This window comes from Euphorbia lathyris, chromosome 9 (assembly GCF_963576675.1).
Source record: "Euphorbia lathyris chromosome 9, ddEupLath1.1, whole genome shotgun sequence".
In the NCBI taxonomy this organism is placed as follows: Eukaryota; Viridiplantae; Streptophyta; class Magnoliopsida; order Malpighiales; family Euphorbiaceae; genus Euphorbia; species Euphorbia lathyris.
The window spans coordinates 38,185,402-38,204,570 of record NC_088918.1 but is presented as its reverse complement, the minus strand read 5'-3'; the positions used below and the strand labels follow the sequence as shown (position 1 = coordinate 38,204,570).

The window sequence follows — 19,169 nt, the reverse complement described above, 5'->3', positions numbered from 1 at the left end:
CTTTATGGATCTTATACTAGCTGTAACCTGTATGGATTGGAAGTTTTATTGTGCTGTATTTGTATTTTGTGATTTAATGGAATGCAATATAGTATTTTTATTAATATATATATATATATATATATATATATATTAGCTGAGAAAATCTTGATTCACCTACAATAGTTGTGAGATTAGTAGATGTGAGGTTCAGCCCGTTTACTCAATTTTTCATAACTAAAAAGATGGTAAAAGGGTAGGAAAATCCTATGATAGAGATTAAAATCATCGTAAGGCTTAGATTCGCGTCTAAATTCATTTGATCACCAGGTGAAACCGCCGTGGGATCATATCATATTAGCTCAATCGAAGTCTACATCATACGCTAAAATTTGAACTCACCATCACTAATTTAAATGATTCACTCTAACTACTCAAATCAACTTTAATTGGTTTTTGCAATCATACTTTTCTTAAAAATAAATTAGCATCTTAATATTTTTATTCCATTTTTAATTTCTCCAATTTATTTATACATAAATTTAAAATAAAATCATGTTAATCATTTTACAATAAATAATTGTAACTTTAGTAAAGATCAATTATCGATTAACTAGCAACAATCACACATGCACTTAAGGGGTGTTTGGTTCAAATTACAGAATCAGAACCGAAAATAGAATAGGAATGTGATGGAATCGGAAACACAATTTATTTATTGTGTTTGGTTTAATATGAAATCAGAATCAGAATCTTTTGAAACTGTTTGGCTCTCTAAATGTCCGAAATCGAAAACAATACATGAGTAATTATAATAATAATAGGCATAATACATCTGTTACCCCTATACTTGGTCCAAAACTTCAACTGGCCCCTGAACTTTTAAAAGTTTTAAATAACCTCCTATTATCCAATCGCATCCAATAACCTCTTATTTCTCAATAGAATTGGTTAGGTGTAGAAAATGGAAGACACGCTCCGTCACGTGTCAAAGTGGTCGTCACGTATCAAAAGAAAATGTCAAATAGACAAATAATTAGAAACTTTTGAAAGTTTACGGGGAAAATGAAGTTTTAAGGTTATTGAATGTAATTAGACAAGATTATGAGGCTATTGGATGTAGCTGGACAAAAATAGAGAGTTATTAAAGCAATTGACAATAATAGAGAATTATTGAACGCAATTGGATAAGAATAGAAGTCATTTTAAACTTTTAAAAATTTAGGGAGCTTTTGAAGTTTTAGACCAACAATTACATGTAGCAACAAATGTATTAAGCTATAATAAGTACATGTAGCAACAAATGTATTAAGCTAAGCTATAATAATAATAATAATAATAATAATAATAATAATAATAATAATAATAATAATAACAGTAATGATAACTGTATTATAAATATTAAAGATTTGAAATGATTTTAAGATTGTTACAGTATGTATGTTATACATTGTATTAAGTATTGTTACAGTATGTATGAAAAACATTGTATATAATATATATAGGAAAATTAATTTTGTAAATTTTTTCCGTTGAAAGTTTTGAAGAAAGATAATGAAAAAAGTGTAGAAATAGATAACAAAAAATCACGGGAGAGAAAAAATAATGTGATTCCTACCTAGAGGGTAATGTGATTTCCACTTCCTATTATATTTTAGTTAACCAAAAACATTAGGAAAGGCCATTCCATGCCTTATTTTCACCCACCAAACACCCCCTTAGATTTTACTATTCAAATACTTACAACTTGCTAAGAAATACAAACAAAATAAAACTCAAAGGCAAAACACTAAAATCCTCTCCATGTAACATGTTCCTTTCCCTTCTCAAATTCTCCTCCATTTTCTACATATATAGTATTCTTTTTCAGAAAAGAATTAGAAAAGGTGAAATTGAAGAAGGAAAACAGGTGGAAACATTGGATTACATTAACTCAGAATTGTTGATGTTTTGTACTGCAATTTAATTAATTGAAAATCAAATAAGTACACCGAACACAAGAAGGAAGATGATGTACCTCAGTGATAAACCAATGCTACAATCCAAAGGCAACTCTCTGCACATAATCAGTACGTCTTTTGCCAGGCATGCGAAGAAGCCCCGTAAACTGTAGCTCCATCACTGCCCTACAAAACCTTGCTCTGTGAAAAACAAGTTAAAAGAAACTTCATGCAGAATATTACATCATTTGCGAGAATAATGTGGGTGGGAAGCGCAGCTATGTTCCTTCAACAGCAACATCAATGACACAAGATGTTGAACATTGAAGGTCCTAAAAAGATGGATTGTTTTGAAAATTGAAAATGAAGTCTGTTTTCACTTTCTTTTACATCTTTCTATACGAAAGGTCCAAAGTGCAAACAGAAAAGGTGATCATATGTTTGATAATCAGGATAAAAAAATGCAGTGCACAAAAGTGAACTTTAGAGGGTGACATGCTAAATCAAAGAGGATACTGAATCAATGCTTCACTTGGCTTTGCGGGCTCTGTCGAAAATTTTCTCTTCTTTGGTGCTGGAGAATGCTTTGTACGACGTTTCCCTTTATTACTAGAGCAAAGAATCAGAGATTTGAATGATTGATACCAGTCATGGACATTAATAAGATCTCCATGCTCCTGAGCTAATGTGTACCTGAAAAAAGAAATGTAAATAAAAGCTAACACAAATTGATTGTTAACCTATGTGGAGAATCTTTTTAAAGCCAAACTATGTAGTGTGCATTTTCGGACACATAATTTTTTTTTTATTATTATTATTCTAAAAGCTTAGAGGGTGAGCCTTGGCGCAACGGTAAACGTTGTTGTCGTGTGACCAAGAGGTCACGGGTTCGAGTCTTAGGAGCGGCCTCTTGCCAAATAAATTGGCAGGGGAAGGCTTGCCCCCAGTACACCGTTGTGGTGGGACCCCTCCCCGGACCCTCGCTCAGCGGGGACGCGTAGTGCGACCGGGCCGCCATTTTTTTTTATTATTATTCTAAAAGCTTGTTCAGCAGTTTCACTAAGTACTCAGAGGTGGTACTGCAGAACATGTAAGAGCCCCTTCTAATGGAAAAATAAAAACATAGTTCTTATAGTTGTGAAATTATCTCATGAGCATAAAATCTGGAATGTGTACTCTAGAAGGCCAAAGGAGGGGACATGTGGCTGAGGGGTGAGCTAATGAGGGCCTATATAACTAACCTATGATGCACAGAAACATTGGCATCGAAGTGTTTCCATGCATCGAAAACATTTCTGAAAATTGAAATTCGAGAGTTATAGGAAACATTTTCTTTCGGAAATTTCTGTAATTTTAAAGAATTGAAAACTCGTTCATAAAATAAACAAGTTTTCAGAAGCGTCTTACTGATATGGGCCAGTGAATAGGATCTCATCACACGTCTTTTCACAAGAAAACCCTTAATTTTCCTGTTCTTCGAGTCGCATATCCTTGAAGATCAATGGTGATTTGTAAGAGATCACCAACTTCCTTTAATTCTCTTTTTGGCTGGAAAATACTTCATTAATTTTATTTAATATGATTCTCCCCTTTAAATAGACAGATTCTAAATATATGAGATTCCTATTTAGAAAAACTCCTAAATAATAAGATTCCTAAACAATAAAACTCCTGAATAATGAAAATCCCTAAATAATAGAACTCCTAAACAATACAATATTAAATAACAAAACTTTCAAAATAAGATCCAACCCCTAGTATCCGTAAACTTATTCCCCCTTGAACTAGAGCTTGTCCAAAAGCTCGAATTGAGGAATGTCACTGGGTTCATCTTCGTCATCCTCCAAAGTCCTCTTGTTCTAGCCTATAATACCAGAGTTGAGTCTCTTTTGTCTTATGGCATGCAGCCACCCAAGTCCTTCTCCATTGTCCATTGGCTGATGAAAATTGCTCATATATGTGAAACCATCCCAAAGAATCCCCAAATTCCATTATAGGAAGAAAATTCCAACACATATTTAGGGCGATTGCAGCTCCCTATGCAACAACTTCAATTTGATATGCTTGGAATGATTCAGTCTAGATTGGTTGGAGGTTGTCTGTGATTACACACCCTTCAAATCTCTTTTCCAAGCCGTTGTATTTAGGAATGGTCGAATGATTCCAATTCCACTGGTTTGTGAATGATTCCGATTCCACTGGTTTGTCACATATGTTAGTTCCAACCCCTTCTACCCTTTCTTTTGTAATGGGAAACTGACTCTATCAAGGGCTGAAATTCCTTAATTTCATCTTTATTCTCGTTGTTAGATACAACAAGGTTAGCAAAGTTATGCTCCAGGTAAGTACTCTAGCTGTCAAGATGCAGAAACCTTTTCTCTTTACTTCTTATGGGACTTCTATGTAATTTTTCATTTTATATATAAAAAGAAAATTGTAAATTCATACCTTATAACTTTAAATCCCCACGTTTTTGCTTCCTATTCTATTCTCGTGTTCATTTCATTTCTTATTGTGTCTGTTTCTGTTTCCATGCAACATAACTAACTCATAACACATTTTTCTCATTCCCTCATCAATCCCACAGCATACCTAATTCCAGCTGATCCCTCAGCCATGTGTCCCCTCCCTCGGCCCACAAGCAATTTCCACCTATAGACCCTCAACCCTTTTTCTCTAACCTCTATCTACACCAAACAAACCGAAAGTCTAAAGCACTGCCATTTGATAATCAAGGAACTTTAGGTCTCCAAGGATCCTTTGGATTGATTCAAAATTATGGAAACAGTTCGATATATGGAAAGGGAAAATTCAGCAAAAGTAAAGACCATGAATAGCCAGCCAGCCAGCCATCATACCAGGGATAACTCAGCTCCATTTAATTAATCAGACAAGAACGTTAAAATATGAGAAAGTGCTTAAGCACTTACATAATTGAAGAATCATGCATGGATGGCAACAGGGTACTACCACTCATGCAGCAGCAACTGCACTGCATGATACTGTGGAATTCCAAAAGATCAAGTTGAATCCTTCTTCTTGGATCTCCAATTAAAGCCTGACACATGTTTTGAAGCAATAAATGAAAAGAAAAAATGGCAATTTAGCAATTTCAATGTTTTCACATTAGAAGAAAAATCAATTATAGCAGCATGAAGTAAACAATACCTTACTGAAACATTTGCCCAAATCACTAGTTTTCTTCAATTCGTTTAATTTTCTTTTCCATCTTTATCTAATTCTTTTGCATTACTATCAATTTCTAATGAAGTGAATGAAAAAAACTTTTTTTATATATATCTTAGACATCACCAGTTCTAAATTATTTTGCTTGCCTTTGAAAATATATCCTATCATAGTAATATTCTTCTTGAATATGTGATAAATATCTCTGTGTATAATTTCAACCACATTGATAAAGTTAATATAAATGTTAAAGATGAAAAAGTCAAAAGTAAATTAGACATAAAACATTAGATTACTTTGGCAAATTGGTCTACTTAATAAATTAAACAAAGCTATTCTAGTGGATTCTAAACTGTGATCTCTAACTACAGTATCCTGCAGCACATGAAATGTATTTTCTTACAGAAACTGGAAAAGTTATCCCAATTGCCAACTACATGCTTTAAAAAATGGGGGAAAAAAAACCTTCAAATACTCACCGACTGAAGCTTGTCAACGTTTTTAAAGCAGACAATTTCATGGAAAGCTATGCACTCAATGGGCTGCAAAAAGTTTCTGTTCCACGAGAGGGTCAGATATCCAGGAAATCATCCAAAAGTTGATGAAATTAAATTTTCTCAAACTATATGCAAGTAAAAGTTCTCTAAAAAAACCTAAAAACAAAAAACTACATGTACAAGTGAGAAAAGCAAATGCAAGATTGAATCATTCATATCATATCATGTGATTTATGAGGAAAGCACAATCCATCAAATTCGCACTAACATGTTTCACTGACTCATATTAGACCAAATATCTCGACTAAGATCCAGATTTTAGTTTTCCAAAATACATAATATAGGAATAGGTCTCTACATCTTTTGTTTCCTTTTCTGATGTTTAGATAATGTAATAGATATGTCAACATATTTAAAACTTCACTAGTTTCTCTCTTCACTGGAATTATGAAAATAAAAGTTTAATTGTGAAAGAAACAACTAGCAAAACAAATTTGGCTTTCCAATCCCCGCTGAACAAGTCAAATCACAACCAAACTAAATTAACTAATATGGTCCGACAGCAAATAAAGAAAATTGAGTGGCTTGAAACATCAAGAAATGGCTAGTTACACTTCCAATTCAATTTCATGCATATGGAACTAACAAAAAGTATAACTCAACTCTCTTTACTAAAAAGAAAAACATAATATGTATGGTTATAAAGTATAAACATGCACATGCTATCCTGGAATAGGGGAATCTATAACTATAACCATATATATAGCCACAATATAGTTTTATTATTTCAGTTTTCAAGTCTAATATTCAGGCTCAGCATACAGCAAAACTGAAACTCAGTTGTCCAAATCTTCCATATTTCACCTCACACACTTTACAAGAGATTCAATTTATTCCTTCACTTCATTACTTGATGCTTGAAATATCAATGATCATCTTTAGCATTCAAGAATTTATGATGATGTCAGGGAGTAAACAAATATGATAAATAATAACTAAACAACTTTCTGATATGTCCTAAAAAAGTTGATCATTTGAGAGATTCAGTGCAAAACCCTAACAAATTGATAAAATGGCTCTTACTGAGCTTATTATCTACCATGGACAGAAACTTGAAGGACATATATTCAACTATTTATGTTAAGAAGTTGCACTCCACATTAAAACAAAAAAAGAAAAAAAGTTAAGAAAATGTTAGCCAAAGAAGAAAGAATAAGTGAATCTAGAACGAGCATTCCTACCTAACCATATATTCAGCGAGTCTTGCAGCTTTCTCATTTACGGCTTTGGAATCCTTTTCAAAATTCAAATGGCTACGAGATGGCCGTCTCCTGTTGTTTGTATGAAGCCACCACAACCAGTTATTTCATATCCTTCAATGAACTTTATGCACACAAACACATATAATATAACAAGAATCATAAGCAAACAAAATGGAAACCAGCACCAGTTTGATCAACTCAAAAGTAACTTAATTTTCTGATTGAAGATATTTTAGCTTATGAATTGCCATCATAGAGGTGATATTAAAGACAATATAATGAAAACGCCAAAGAAAGAAAGGGATGGATCTAAACAGACATCCAACAAGATTCTCAATGATATCGAGCACACTTCCCAACATGAATTTATACCTACTGAACTTCAAACTTGACTCCATTTAAAGCACCATTATGCAAGAACATGATTCTGGCATCCTAACTACAATGCTCTACTAATATACAAGCATGTTGTCAGTAAAATATAACAAAAGTCGCTTACAGCCCATATTACTGCTAGACAAGAAAACATATTATACCATTTCCTGGTGTTAACCTTTGAAAGTATGGATTTCCTGCATCCATTCTGAGAAAAGAATAAAGGCTGCCTAATTTTACACAATTGTCCAAGATCATCACATTGATAACTTATCATCAAGCAAACATGGCAAATGTCAACTTAGATATCGAGGGTAAATTACATACATGTTGTACCACCTTTACCCCATGTCACACTTTGGTGTACAACCTTTAATTTATCACACCAATAGACACCACTTTATGAGTGACCTCCCACTGTAGTACACAGCCTGGAAAAATGACCGGTCAACCTGACGCATCACCAATTTTAACCCATCCCTTAAGAAAAGTGGGACTCATCATATTCTTCAACCTTATATCTCCATCATTATTTTTCTCTCTCGTTCATTTCTTTAAGCATCTCCTCACTCCCTCTAACGCTCCATTTCTCTCTCTTTGGAGAGGAGAAAAAGAGTTAGAGAGAGAAAGGGAGAGTAAGAGAGAGAGGAGATGCTTAAAAAAATGAAGGAGAGAGAAAATAATGATGGAGATACAAGGTTGAAGAAGATAGGTGTGTCCCATTTTTCTTAAGGGATCCGTTAAAAATTGGTGATATGGTAAGTTGACCAGGATTTGACAGGTCATTTTTTTCTGGCTGTACACTTTAGTGGGAGGTCACCCATAAAGTGGTGTATATTAGTATGACAAATTGAAGGTTGTATACCAAAATGTGATATTGGATAAAGGTTGTACACCATGTAAGTAATTTAACCTAGACATGGACATAGAGAAGGAAAATCATATAAATAAATCTTATGATATATTTATATTAAATGCATTTAAACACATCTGACACGAAGGAAGGATATTTTCCAGATATATTAAAGCAAAATAAAACAGCAAGTCAGCAACAGAAAATTACTTGGATATATCATTCAAATCTTGTTTCAAACTCCTGTCATCCTCAAAGTTCAACAATGATAGCAACTCCTTCACTTTGTCATGGATCTATACAAACTAACAAATTGCAGATGAATCGATATATAATTGAACTTACATCAAAAGACACGTGAAGCATAACTAATCAATCTAATCAGAGAACAATAAACTTTCAAGATACCACAAAAACATCAGAAGTGCAGAGTGTTTTACCAAGACATAAAGAACTACAGAGTGATGGGAAAACATCAGGGGCAAATAATTGACATGAAACATGTTAGATAGATCTACTGAGCATGAGTTATAGAATTAGAAAAGGTATGTGATTTCTAGAAGATGAGAAGGAAAACAAAACTAAATATATATTTTTTATCTGCACAATGCATAGGAATGAATGGCCTCAATTGCAACATCCATCCATCAAAATGGCGCAGAAAGTTCATTATCAAAGTATTGTCTTCTTACTGGAAGGTTTGGTTTTTTAACATATCAAGAAAAGTAATAGCCCAATGAAGGTATATGGAGATTAATGGATAAGACAAATGAATTTTCTCACTAATCAGCACTGCAGTTTTTTTAATTTACACACCGAGCAGTGTCATTCTAACAATTGTGCAATTTGTTTGGTGCAAAGATTATAATAACCATATACAGAAAACGAAAACTATACGAGACAAATATATGTCAATGAACCAATTGAACTAAAAGATTAAGCTTACACAGGCCCATCTTACCATGTGTTGAAATTTAATTAACAAATGGGGTTGCCAAGACTCGAACCCTCTGATACCATGTCAAGGAACCGACTTAACTAAAAGCTTAAGCTTATAGTTAAGGCCCGAGAAGAGTTTCTATATAAATCTCTGACAATATATACATGACACTTTACACACTTATCAACCATGACAGAGCCTTAAAACCTGTACCCTATTTACAAAAGTCAAACTTCATATGCTCAATAACTGAAAAGAAGGCCCTAATGCAAATTTGTTAGTATCCAATAAGCACGAAAGGAGCTTTCAAAAAAATAAGCACGAAAGGAGCAAACACTTCAATTTTATGTATTCTTTTAAAAGACTTACTAAGCATTCAAACTTCATCATTGTGATGCTTGATAAAACATGGAAGTCAGAGAATAACTTATTTATTTTTTAACCATAGGGGCAAAGTGGTTGATAGAAAGAAGGGAAAAACATTTTTGCATGTAATACAAGCAATACATAACTGAATTTATTGAAAAAATAATAAAATTCATCACCCATAAGACTAACATTCAAATATCTTCAAACAAGTGTCATACCTCAGGAATATCCACCAGATGTTTTTCCCAATCTTTAAGCAACTTATATAGCTTCACTGCTGAAAGATCCCTGATCAGATGTAAACTTTAGTATTCTAGCTTAATAGAAGAAGCATTTTCAGAACACTAATAGAGCACTATTTAGATTCATAGAAGAATCCCATTGCATTTAATACTTCTACATCAGTGACACCTCCCCCACCACCCCCAAATCCCCTCCTTCCCACCAAGCTTCTTTTTGAAACAAATGCAAGAAAGACCTGCAGATTTTAGGATAGGAATGGAGGGAAAATCCAACATACTAACGTGATGTTCAAGAAAACTAAGTCTCACAAACCCAAGGCAGATATAGGTTATCAAATCAAATAGCAGCATGAGGTAATAAACCATCAAATGGGAAAAAAAAAATGTGTTTTGATCACCATTAAAAACTTTCTGAAGTAATTTTTTTAACACAGCTACAGCTGGTCCACCCCCTCTTATGGGAATAATCTAAAACAACAGTTCTTAATACAAATTTTGTGGACACCTTCAGGAATCCTTCAGCGCTTTAAATTCACACAAAGAGAGGATTCTAAAATTGTTTACTTACTTCACATTGCGAATTGCTCGACAGACAATACCACCATTCCGAGTATTATAATGCTTTTTAAAGGTATCTTGGTTCCTTTGAGATACCCTTAGCTTGTCTGACTCTGGATCAAGGGCCTCGCAGAACAAGTCTAACAGTTGTATTTTATCACACTTCCCAGCTTCATATAGGCACTATGGAAATGAGAAGGATTATCCAATTGTAAATTTAGCGAGTACATGATAGTAGCAACTAACACTATCTATCAAGATAATTGACATTTTGAACACATCTATTATAACTTGGTATCAACTGTCAAAGAAACATTACTTGTTCAATTGAAATAACAAATTCCAATGCCATACATGAGAATTAGTGTTGTTAGAAAACAGATAACCACCTTACAAATAAATTCAGGAAAAAAAAAAACATGCTCCCTCCATTTCAAAATAAACGGGTTTCTAGAGAAATTTTTTTATTTCATAATACATGACATTTTGATTTAATCAATGCAAACATTAATTGATTTTTACCGGCCTTGAGCCTTCTTTGTTTACCAAAAAAAAAAAATTGATTTTTACCAAATATACCTTATTTAAGTTATCTTTATATAAGTGATTCATTAACGAGTGATACAATTAAAATAAGGGTAACAAAGTCTTCTAGTTAAAGTATTAAACCAATTAATTTCCTAATTCTTGCACATCCTCCTAAAATACACGTGTCAATATTTAACACTTAATGTTTACTCGAAACTCACCATAACTACACTGCTCCACTGTAGCTGCAGTTTCTTCATTTCTGATAGCCTATGGAAAAATGTCTTATTAACCTCCTCAGGTTCTTTATTTCTGGAAAAAGATTTCGCATTCTAATTCAGCAATCAACTTCCACATTGAAAACTTTGGGTTTGTTACAAACCATGTGAATACACTGGAAACAAATGGGATACCATATATACTAAAACTATAGGAATATATTTCATTCAAAGAGAATACACACATATATACACATTAAGGATACTACCTAAACAGACCCATACCTAGACAGACTCATACCTATAAGACATACAAGACCCATACCATGCTTACATTATTAAGCTCTCCTCAAGCTGGAGCATGGATTTTAATCATGCTCAGCTTGCTACAGATACAGAATACATAGTCTTAAAGACAATACAACTTAAAAAGAAACTCAAGATAATTTGGAATATAAAACATAATCAGTGGGACGCAACCTAGATGAACAAATCGGACAGGAGAGACGATAGCGGAACATCAAGCTTCTTTGGAAAAGAACAAGCAAAACTCATTTGAAGCAACATGCAAGAGGAATGACAACAATCCGGTGAGATGAACTGAGACTTGGAACCCTATGTCCAAACAGTCTGCTCACAAGGCAGACAATAATGCTCAAGAAAACAGCTCAAAAATACAAATCCAGAAACTCTGCACACAAAGGCAGAAAATGAAGCCAAACTAGGCTCTCATACCGTGTTACAAACCATCATATAGACTAAAACTATAGGAATATATTTCATTCAAGGAGAATACACATATATATACACATTAAGGATACTACCTAGACAGACCATACCTAGAAAACATACAAGACCCATAACATGCTTACATTATTACAGGGTTGATTACTGAAACACAAAAATGATACTTTTAAAGTACCTTGTAAAAGATGGGAGTTGAAAAGCCTGCTCAAGCATCATATCTTGTGACAGTCCATACTTTTTACCATCTACCACCTTCAGTTGAAAACAAAAGGAAAACAAAAGGGAAGTCAAGTCATCTATGGAAAATACTATGCATGCTAAGAAGGAAGAGGGCAAGCTGATCAAGATGTTAGAGGCAATAATGCACTCCATAACTTAGTTGATCAAGACATCGTAGACAAATCATAAAGAATGTCATTGTATTGATAACTGTGACCATGGTATATCATTTTGCAAAACCACATCCACTCTGTTATAAGATAGTGATATAAAACAATCAAAATGATGAATCCCAAAAATGTTCGAAAGTAGCATCCAATGAAGGTTTATTACCTCATAAAATGTGTTTTGATCACCATTAAATAATGTGTTTTGATCACCATTTAAAAACCTTCTCAAGTAATTTTTTACCACTAGAAATCACACATACTCAGAATTGAAAAAACAGATGGAAATATAACCTGACTGTCCTTTTCATGAAGAAACGGTAAGAGTACGAAGCTGAGGGGCCCCATGGAAAAATGTTGAGCACATGCTATCTGAAAAGTAGTTTTAAACATAAGTCCATCAGATTTTTATCACTTTCCGGAGAGAAAAGTGACAGTGCCATAAAGCGCATCAATAACATTTGTCAGATCCACAGAAGATAAATTGCTAACCTTTAAAGCTCTTATGAACGATGTTATGGTTCCATCCTGGCTTACAAAGTAATTTCTCATAAAAACAGCCACCTTGTGACTTACACTGAACCCAGAACAATGCTTCACAAGAACAGCCTCAACAATTGCATCCATTCTCTCAGACGGGGTTCCCAAAATGAATTTACAAGGGCAAAGGTGATGTAGAGTATTCGAAGGAAGTACATTTCTCAGGGCATCAAGTGTAGTTGCAACTCCCATTATTAAAATCACTGGGATTTTTAATACCCATTCACTGTGGGGGGGAGGGACAAAAACAAGTTAAGATCCAAAATTATGTGAACTATAAGGAATCTTAACAAAAATGTACCACTGGTACAGACATTCGCAATATGAGCAAACAGACACAAACAACAAATTAGGATGTGATTTATAGTTTCAAAGAGGTCTCAGAATCACAGGACTGGAAAAAGAATGAATTAAATTCCTAACCACTACTACATCCTCATCACCAATTAAGATAGTATAAACAATAGGGCTCTAAAAAGATAGTATAGTTAAGAAACAACCTAAGATACAAAAACCTAACCAATAAGTTCTCTATATATTGCAGTGGAAATAGGCAGACAACAATGTGCCTCCCCACTTCCTTTGAGTTAGGTAGCCAATGATTTGCCTTATTAGGAACTGAACTTCATATAACTGTATGGTTTACATTTTAATTACATAAATATAGAAACAGTTTGCACCCACAAATTTTGATATATATTTATACCTCAATTAGAAAAGAACAATATACAGACACACGCTCATTATAGCAGCAGATATATCAGTGATATTCTTGACAAGCTACAGGTAACCACCCATTCAAATGTGTTCATATGAGATAGTTGTGCTTTGTTTTGTCTTGTCTACTTGAATGTTCCAGAAACTCAAAATCAAGGGATTGGTATCAGATCGAAGACATTCATTACTTCTCTACAAAAAGGTAAATTCGGACACCAATAAATATTTTAAGCCCGCTGAGCATTTCTTAAAAACATATTCAAATAGATTCCATGAGAAATCTCAGTAGCAGTTGATGCAGACATAACTTCACAACAATTCCAACATGAAGCTTTAAGCATACCTTATAGTAACTTTACCATATTCTACAGACAAATGGTCCTTAAGTCATTCCATTAACAGTTCACCAGAACCTCAAATAGTATCCATGGCATAGTTGTTAGAATCGTACGATTTGATTCGATTCATGAAGCTTCCGAGTCGTACGACTCGGAAGCTTCATGAATCGGCCGAGTCACTACCGATTCGGCCGATTCATCGAGTCACCGAGTCACCCGAGTCGGTCAATTCAGGCCACCATTTAAAAAAAAATCAATTTTTAACAACTAAAAAATGTACAGCAGAAGAAGATGACTATTGACTTTACAAAAACAAAACAAAAAAACGTACACAAGTTATGAAACACAAATAGTTTCAATTAGATGACTCTTCACTCTACAAATTCCAAAACCTTCCCTCTTCTTTTCTATTTATTTATTATTATCTTCTTCTACTCTTTATTCTTTCTATTTTCCATGTTCTGTCTGTCTCTACTTTCTTTTATAACTTGATATAATTTCTATTTAGATATTAAAATTGCATTTTTGGACTAATATTTAAAGTTAAATATGATTAATATTTTATTTTTTATAGCATTTTGAATTTGATCCGAATCTTACGATTCGATTCGATTCACGAGTCCTGATTCGTGAAATGAGATTTCGAGTCACGAGTCGAATCTCGATTTAACAACTATGATCCATGGTCAAATAAGCAAAAGTGGAATTTTTCAAAGTACATCCATGCATATAGAAATATGTTATGTATAATATACACAATTCTCTGCATTAAAATATTAAGTTCTGCACATGCAAAGCATCAAATCACATAAAGAAATGGAGATATTCAAAATATAAGTCATAATTTTAATTTAGCAACATCAGTCTAATGGATAAAAGGATTATCCAGCCCCAGCAACAATGTTCATGGCTCCATCAAGGCCAACAAGGGTTGAAAGAAACCATGCACTATTGGGTGCAAAGAGAGATAAATAGTAACCATACCAAAGCAATGTAGAAAGAACATGAGGTCAAGCAAGGGAAAATGATAGCATTAGCAAGGTTCATGAAAGTACCTCAACATAAAAATGAAATCAGACATGACAGTCCCACAACACCTCTCCAAATCATCTATGATTATGACAATTGGGCTACTAAACTTTCCTTGTTCTCTGTACCAGGTTGCCAAGATGGATATATCAGGTGCCTGCATAAAATGATGCACTACAAATGAGTATCAATTACATAAAACTTCAGTAAGAAGCTGTTAATTTGTATACAAAAAACTTCAATAGATCCTTACATCCAGAGTAACCATCAAAAGTTGCCTCAATAAACTCCTTAGACAACCACCAATACCATTTTTCACCGAGAAGTCAAGTGAAGAGAGGTTAGCCACATGGCATCCTTGAGATTTCAAATGTAAGCCTAGCTCTTGGAATGTCAATAGATCATCAACAAACTCCATATTCTCTGTCAATCATCATCAATTAATAAGCCCTTACTACTAAAATGAATGTGCTCATGTTTTCTCTGTTTTTCAAAATTTAGGAGCAATACAAATCTAATTCGTAAATGTTAAATTTTTAGTTTCTCAAAACAACTTTTCTAATTCCTAATCATTCACACATGTCATATGCATCCAAACTTTAACAAAATTGTGAAGCCAGGGCCAGTAGATATTCACAAGATGTGTCTTGAACATTGGAATTATGAATGTCAATAGAACAATTATCAAATAATAGAATGCCTAGCATATGATACTTATGTTAATTTCCCGTTGAACATCACAAGTAAGTGGCATAAAGTTTTCCCAACTAACTTATTTTCAAATTGGAGTGCATGCAATCCAACTAAAAGTAAAAGCAATTCTAGTTTCTCTAATCTGAATACACCTCATAGCGAAATGATGAATTGGAGAACTCACTGGTCAGAACCAACCCTGTGAACAGCTTTTTAGACGTAGCATCTTTTATGACAGGAAAATCATGAGTTGCTTCAGTAAATAATGGTGCTCCAACCGACGAAATGGTCTTGAAAGACTCACAAACCCACTGATGTATCTCATTGAATATGGTAGTATTAAGGTTCCTCAAAACATCCTGCATATAGGATTACAATTATCCATTCTTCATGAAAATATCATAGTCGTTAAATAGGTTGCTAAGAATATAGAATACAGAGAAACTGAATTCGTTTGTCTTTGATCCCAACTCTCAACTGCATGGCAAACCATTAAAATAATAGCACTTAAATGAAGCATTGTATTTGCATGGTCGACATATCATCAACCAGTTATGAACCCTGCTATTTTGATGCCCTTATAATATTTAAAATCTTTCGTAAGATGAGTAAGAACAGTGTAATGAAAGAAATGATCAGGGCACATACTTTAATTGTGGACTCAATTTTTGACCAAATAGCTTCAAAAGCTTCCAACCGCCTGATGTCACATTGTTGATCATCACCCTCTCCTGGCTTCTCCAGCTCCGGGTTTTCACCAATCTTAGGTAGTGAGGGAGATAAATCAATTCGCCTCCTGGTTTTTACTGTTCTGTTTGGATTTTTGTCAGATTTCTTACATATCCCTCTGTGTAGAACGAAAAAGGGCTGCGGGTAAAGAAACCAAAATCAACTGAATTAGTAGTTCGTTTAGCCAGGAAGAATTATATCCATATCCCTTCAGCAAAGAAAACAAAATTCATGTTTCTGGATAGCCAAGATTTGAAAACAATCGTGCTCATACTAGTAACTTTTTCATAAATTTCTTTTTTTTTTTTTTGTTTAACATGGAAGGTAATACAATATCAAAAATCAAATCAAAACAACAGAATGATTACTGATTAAGCATTTATACAATGAAGTATGTTCAATCATATGTTTCAATTTTGAGTCCACAAAACAAAAATTAGAAGTAAAACAAAGAAATGCATAACAGAATTTTAATTATTTAAATTCATATTTGGTCCTAAGTTTTCCAGTTATCAAAAGAGACTAAATCCGCCGGCAGGTAAAACCAAAACAGAAAAGAAGAAAATTATGAAGACTGAAAACATTTACATAAACTGAGAGTATATATTTTCTTCTACATTTCGTGCTTATGGCTTTCACAAACTAGCAGAAAAAAAAGCAATGACCCATATAAAGGCATGCCTGGAGGTTGTTCTCGATGACCTCCTGGGATGAAGTAGTTGGCGAGTCAGGCGGAGATGGCGCCATTTTCGGAGAGCGAATGAGAGATGGAATTTCCAGCAACCTTAGAGGTTGATTGGATGAGGGGTTTAAGAGGGTTAGTAAGGGGAGGGTGGTTAGTAAGGGTTGACGGGTAGCAGGAGAAGGGAATTGAGTCACAAACGTCAGGTCCCTATACCCCAAATTTTTTCGTTGCAGAGACTGATCGGTCTGAAGTCCGTTCAATAAAATTCCGAAGAAAGAGTGTTGAAAGCAGAGAAGGTGCTAAGAGCAATTATGCTGTAAGTAACTTCAGTTGCCCCAAATCAAAAATATCTTTCATTGTAATAATAGATGCATAAAAATCATAATTTTGGTTTGTTATAAATGAGGATATAAACTCATTTATAATGGTAGAGGGGTCAAATTTAATCATGTGCATAATTAATTATATGTTTTTTTTTTTTTTTTTTTTTTTGTAGGAAAGGAAAGAAAAACAAACAAAGTCTCTTAGCCCGGATCAGCCTGGTAAAACTGACCCCACCAAATCATCCAAGATCAGAGACGAAATGAATAACGGAGGAGAAGAAAATGTTGAGAGACCCAACATCCTTGAATGACCTTCAACCGCAAGACGGTCCGCTACTTGATTTTGCTCCCTATAAATATGAGCGAAGCTAAGAAAATCAAAGGAGGAGCCAATCCTTCTAATGCCTTTGATTAAATTTTGGCTATTCAGGCAAATAGCATTGTTTTCTGATATCATTCTGACCGCTTCAAGGTTATCAGACTCCACCAGAAGCTTCTTCACCCCCAGATTTTTTTGCTAGCTAAGGTCAGAAAAAATCCCCCAAAGCTATGCAGAGAAAGACGAACTTATTCCCAAATTCTGAGAGAAACCAGAAACCTAACTGCCACCATCATCTCTCAGAACCCCTCCCGCGGCAATTCTCCCGTCCTTTAGACAAGAGCCATCAGTGTTAAGCTTAACCACACATTCACTAGGCTTACACCAGCCTAAGAGATGGACCTCCTTCCTCTGAATAGCCCTAGCCAAGGGATCCTCAACGAAGCTATCAACCAAGGTGCAAATCTTTTTGGAAAAGAAATCCAAGACATTAGGCAAAACAACCGTTTCTCCACCAAAAATCTCCTCATTTCTCCATCTCCAAATCTGATGGCAAACCACCACAAATAAAAGAACACCCTGATTCAACTCAGCCAAAAGTTTTCCATTAATCCCATCCACAAACCAATCATGCTCAGAGTGGGCTAAAAAAGAAGATAGCACCTTTATAGGGAGAACTTTCCTCCAAACCTCTTTACTTTTCTCATAGTCTCTGAGAGCATGCACAAAGTTTCTTCATGACCTCTACATCTGCCACAAGCTCCAAACTCCACCAAATGCCTCTTTTTCCTATCAGAATTAGTAAGCAACCTATCTTTAACCCCTAGCCACAGGAAGCTTCTAATACGGTACGGCACTTTTAAGGCCCAAATCGTCTTCCACACCCCTGGGTGCGAAGTATCCAACTCCTGATAGAAAGCCTGAAAAGCCGATTTACAAGAATAGGCCCCGTTGTTCGTCAAAGACCAACAGTAACTATCCATGTCTTCCATTTTACTACTAATCTGAACTCCTCTAATTCTCATGAGCGATTCCAGACTAAGGTAAGAATCAAATTTAGACCAAATCCAATCACCCTCAGAATCCACCACATCTGCAATCCTCCAGTTCTGAATTTCTAAAGACGGCAAAGACTCACAAACTTCCAATAATGGCTTTTTACCAATCCAAATATCATTCCAGAAGCTGATGGATCTACCATTCCCCACATTCGACCCAATCCCTGAACAAAACTCAGCAAAAACCGCACTAATGCCTTTCCAAATAAAGGAACAATTAACCACTCTATCCTTAGGATCCCCAAAGACCTTATCCTTTCGATATTTCCCGCATAATAGTTGAACCCAAAGAGCTGAAGGAAGTTGCCACATTCGCCACAGAAGTTTCATTAATAAAACGTATTTTCATCTCTCGACCGTCATTAGAAGACATAGCAATAGGATTGATGCTATTAAAGACTCTAATGGTGATTGGGTCTATGAGGATGAAGATATTCGTCACTTGGCCCTTGACTTCTATAAATACCTTTTTAAAGAGGAACCTGTTGATCTGGATAGGGCTCAAACTGTTGCTACCTTTCCCATGGTGGGAGAGGATAGAATTCTGGAAGCCTTCCACCCTATTTCCCTAAAAGAAATTGATCAAGCCATTTTTAGTATTGGGGCTACTAAAGCTCCTGGGGTTGATGGCCTGCCTGCTGGTTTTTACCATAAACAC

General features: G+C 34.6%; 1 protein-coding gene across 4 annotated transcripts; it reads right to left on the bottom strand.

Annotated features, from left to right (window-relative positions):
- Nucleotides 1-1,754: 1,754 nt before the first annotated feature.
- On the bottom strand, nt 1,755-17,184 carry LOC136205764 (origin of replication complex subunit 3). 4 transcript variants are annotated; one of them, XM_065996524.1, is made up of 18 exons: nt 16,808-17,183; nt 16,046-16,264; nt 15,582-15,756; nt 14,958-15,127; nt 14,731-14,861; nt 12,573-12,846; nt 12,375-12,452; nt 11,870-11,946; nt 10,951-11,041; nt 10,212-10,384; nt 9,620-9,689; nt 8,303-8,388; nt 6,844-6,933; nt 5,585-5,660; nt 4,850-4,977; nt 2,436-2,612; nt 1,997-2,120; nt 1,755-1,840 (listed from the first exon to the last, which is right to left on the bottom strand). In XM_065996524.1, the coding sequence occupies exons 1-17, from the start codon at nt 16,871-16,873 to the stop codon at nt 2,015-2,017; spliced, it is 2,187 nt and encodes a 728-aa protein (XP_065852596.1). In that variant the 5' UTR covers nt 16,874-17,183; the 3' UTR covers nt 1,755-1,840; nt 1,997-2,014. The 4 variants fall into 4 exon arrangements, with proteins under 4 accessions (XP_065852596.1, XP_065852595.1, XP_065852597.1 ...); XM_065996523.1 differs by having other exon boundaries at nt 1,755-1,824; XM_065996525.1 differs by having other exon boundaries at nt 1,755-2,120; nt 10,951-10,999; nt 16,808-17,184.
- Between the last annotated feature and the right edge of the window lie 1,985 nt (nt 17,185-19,169).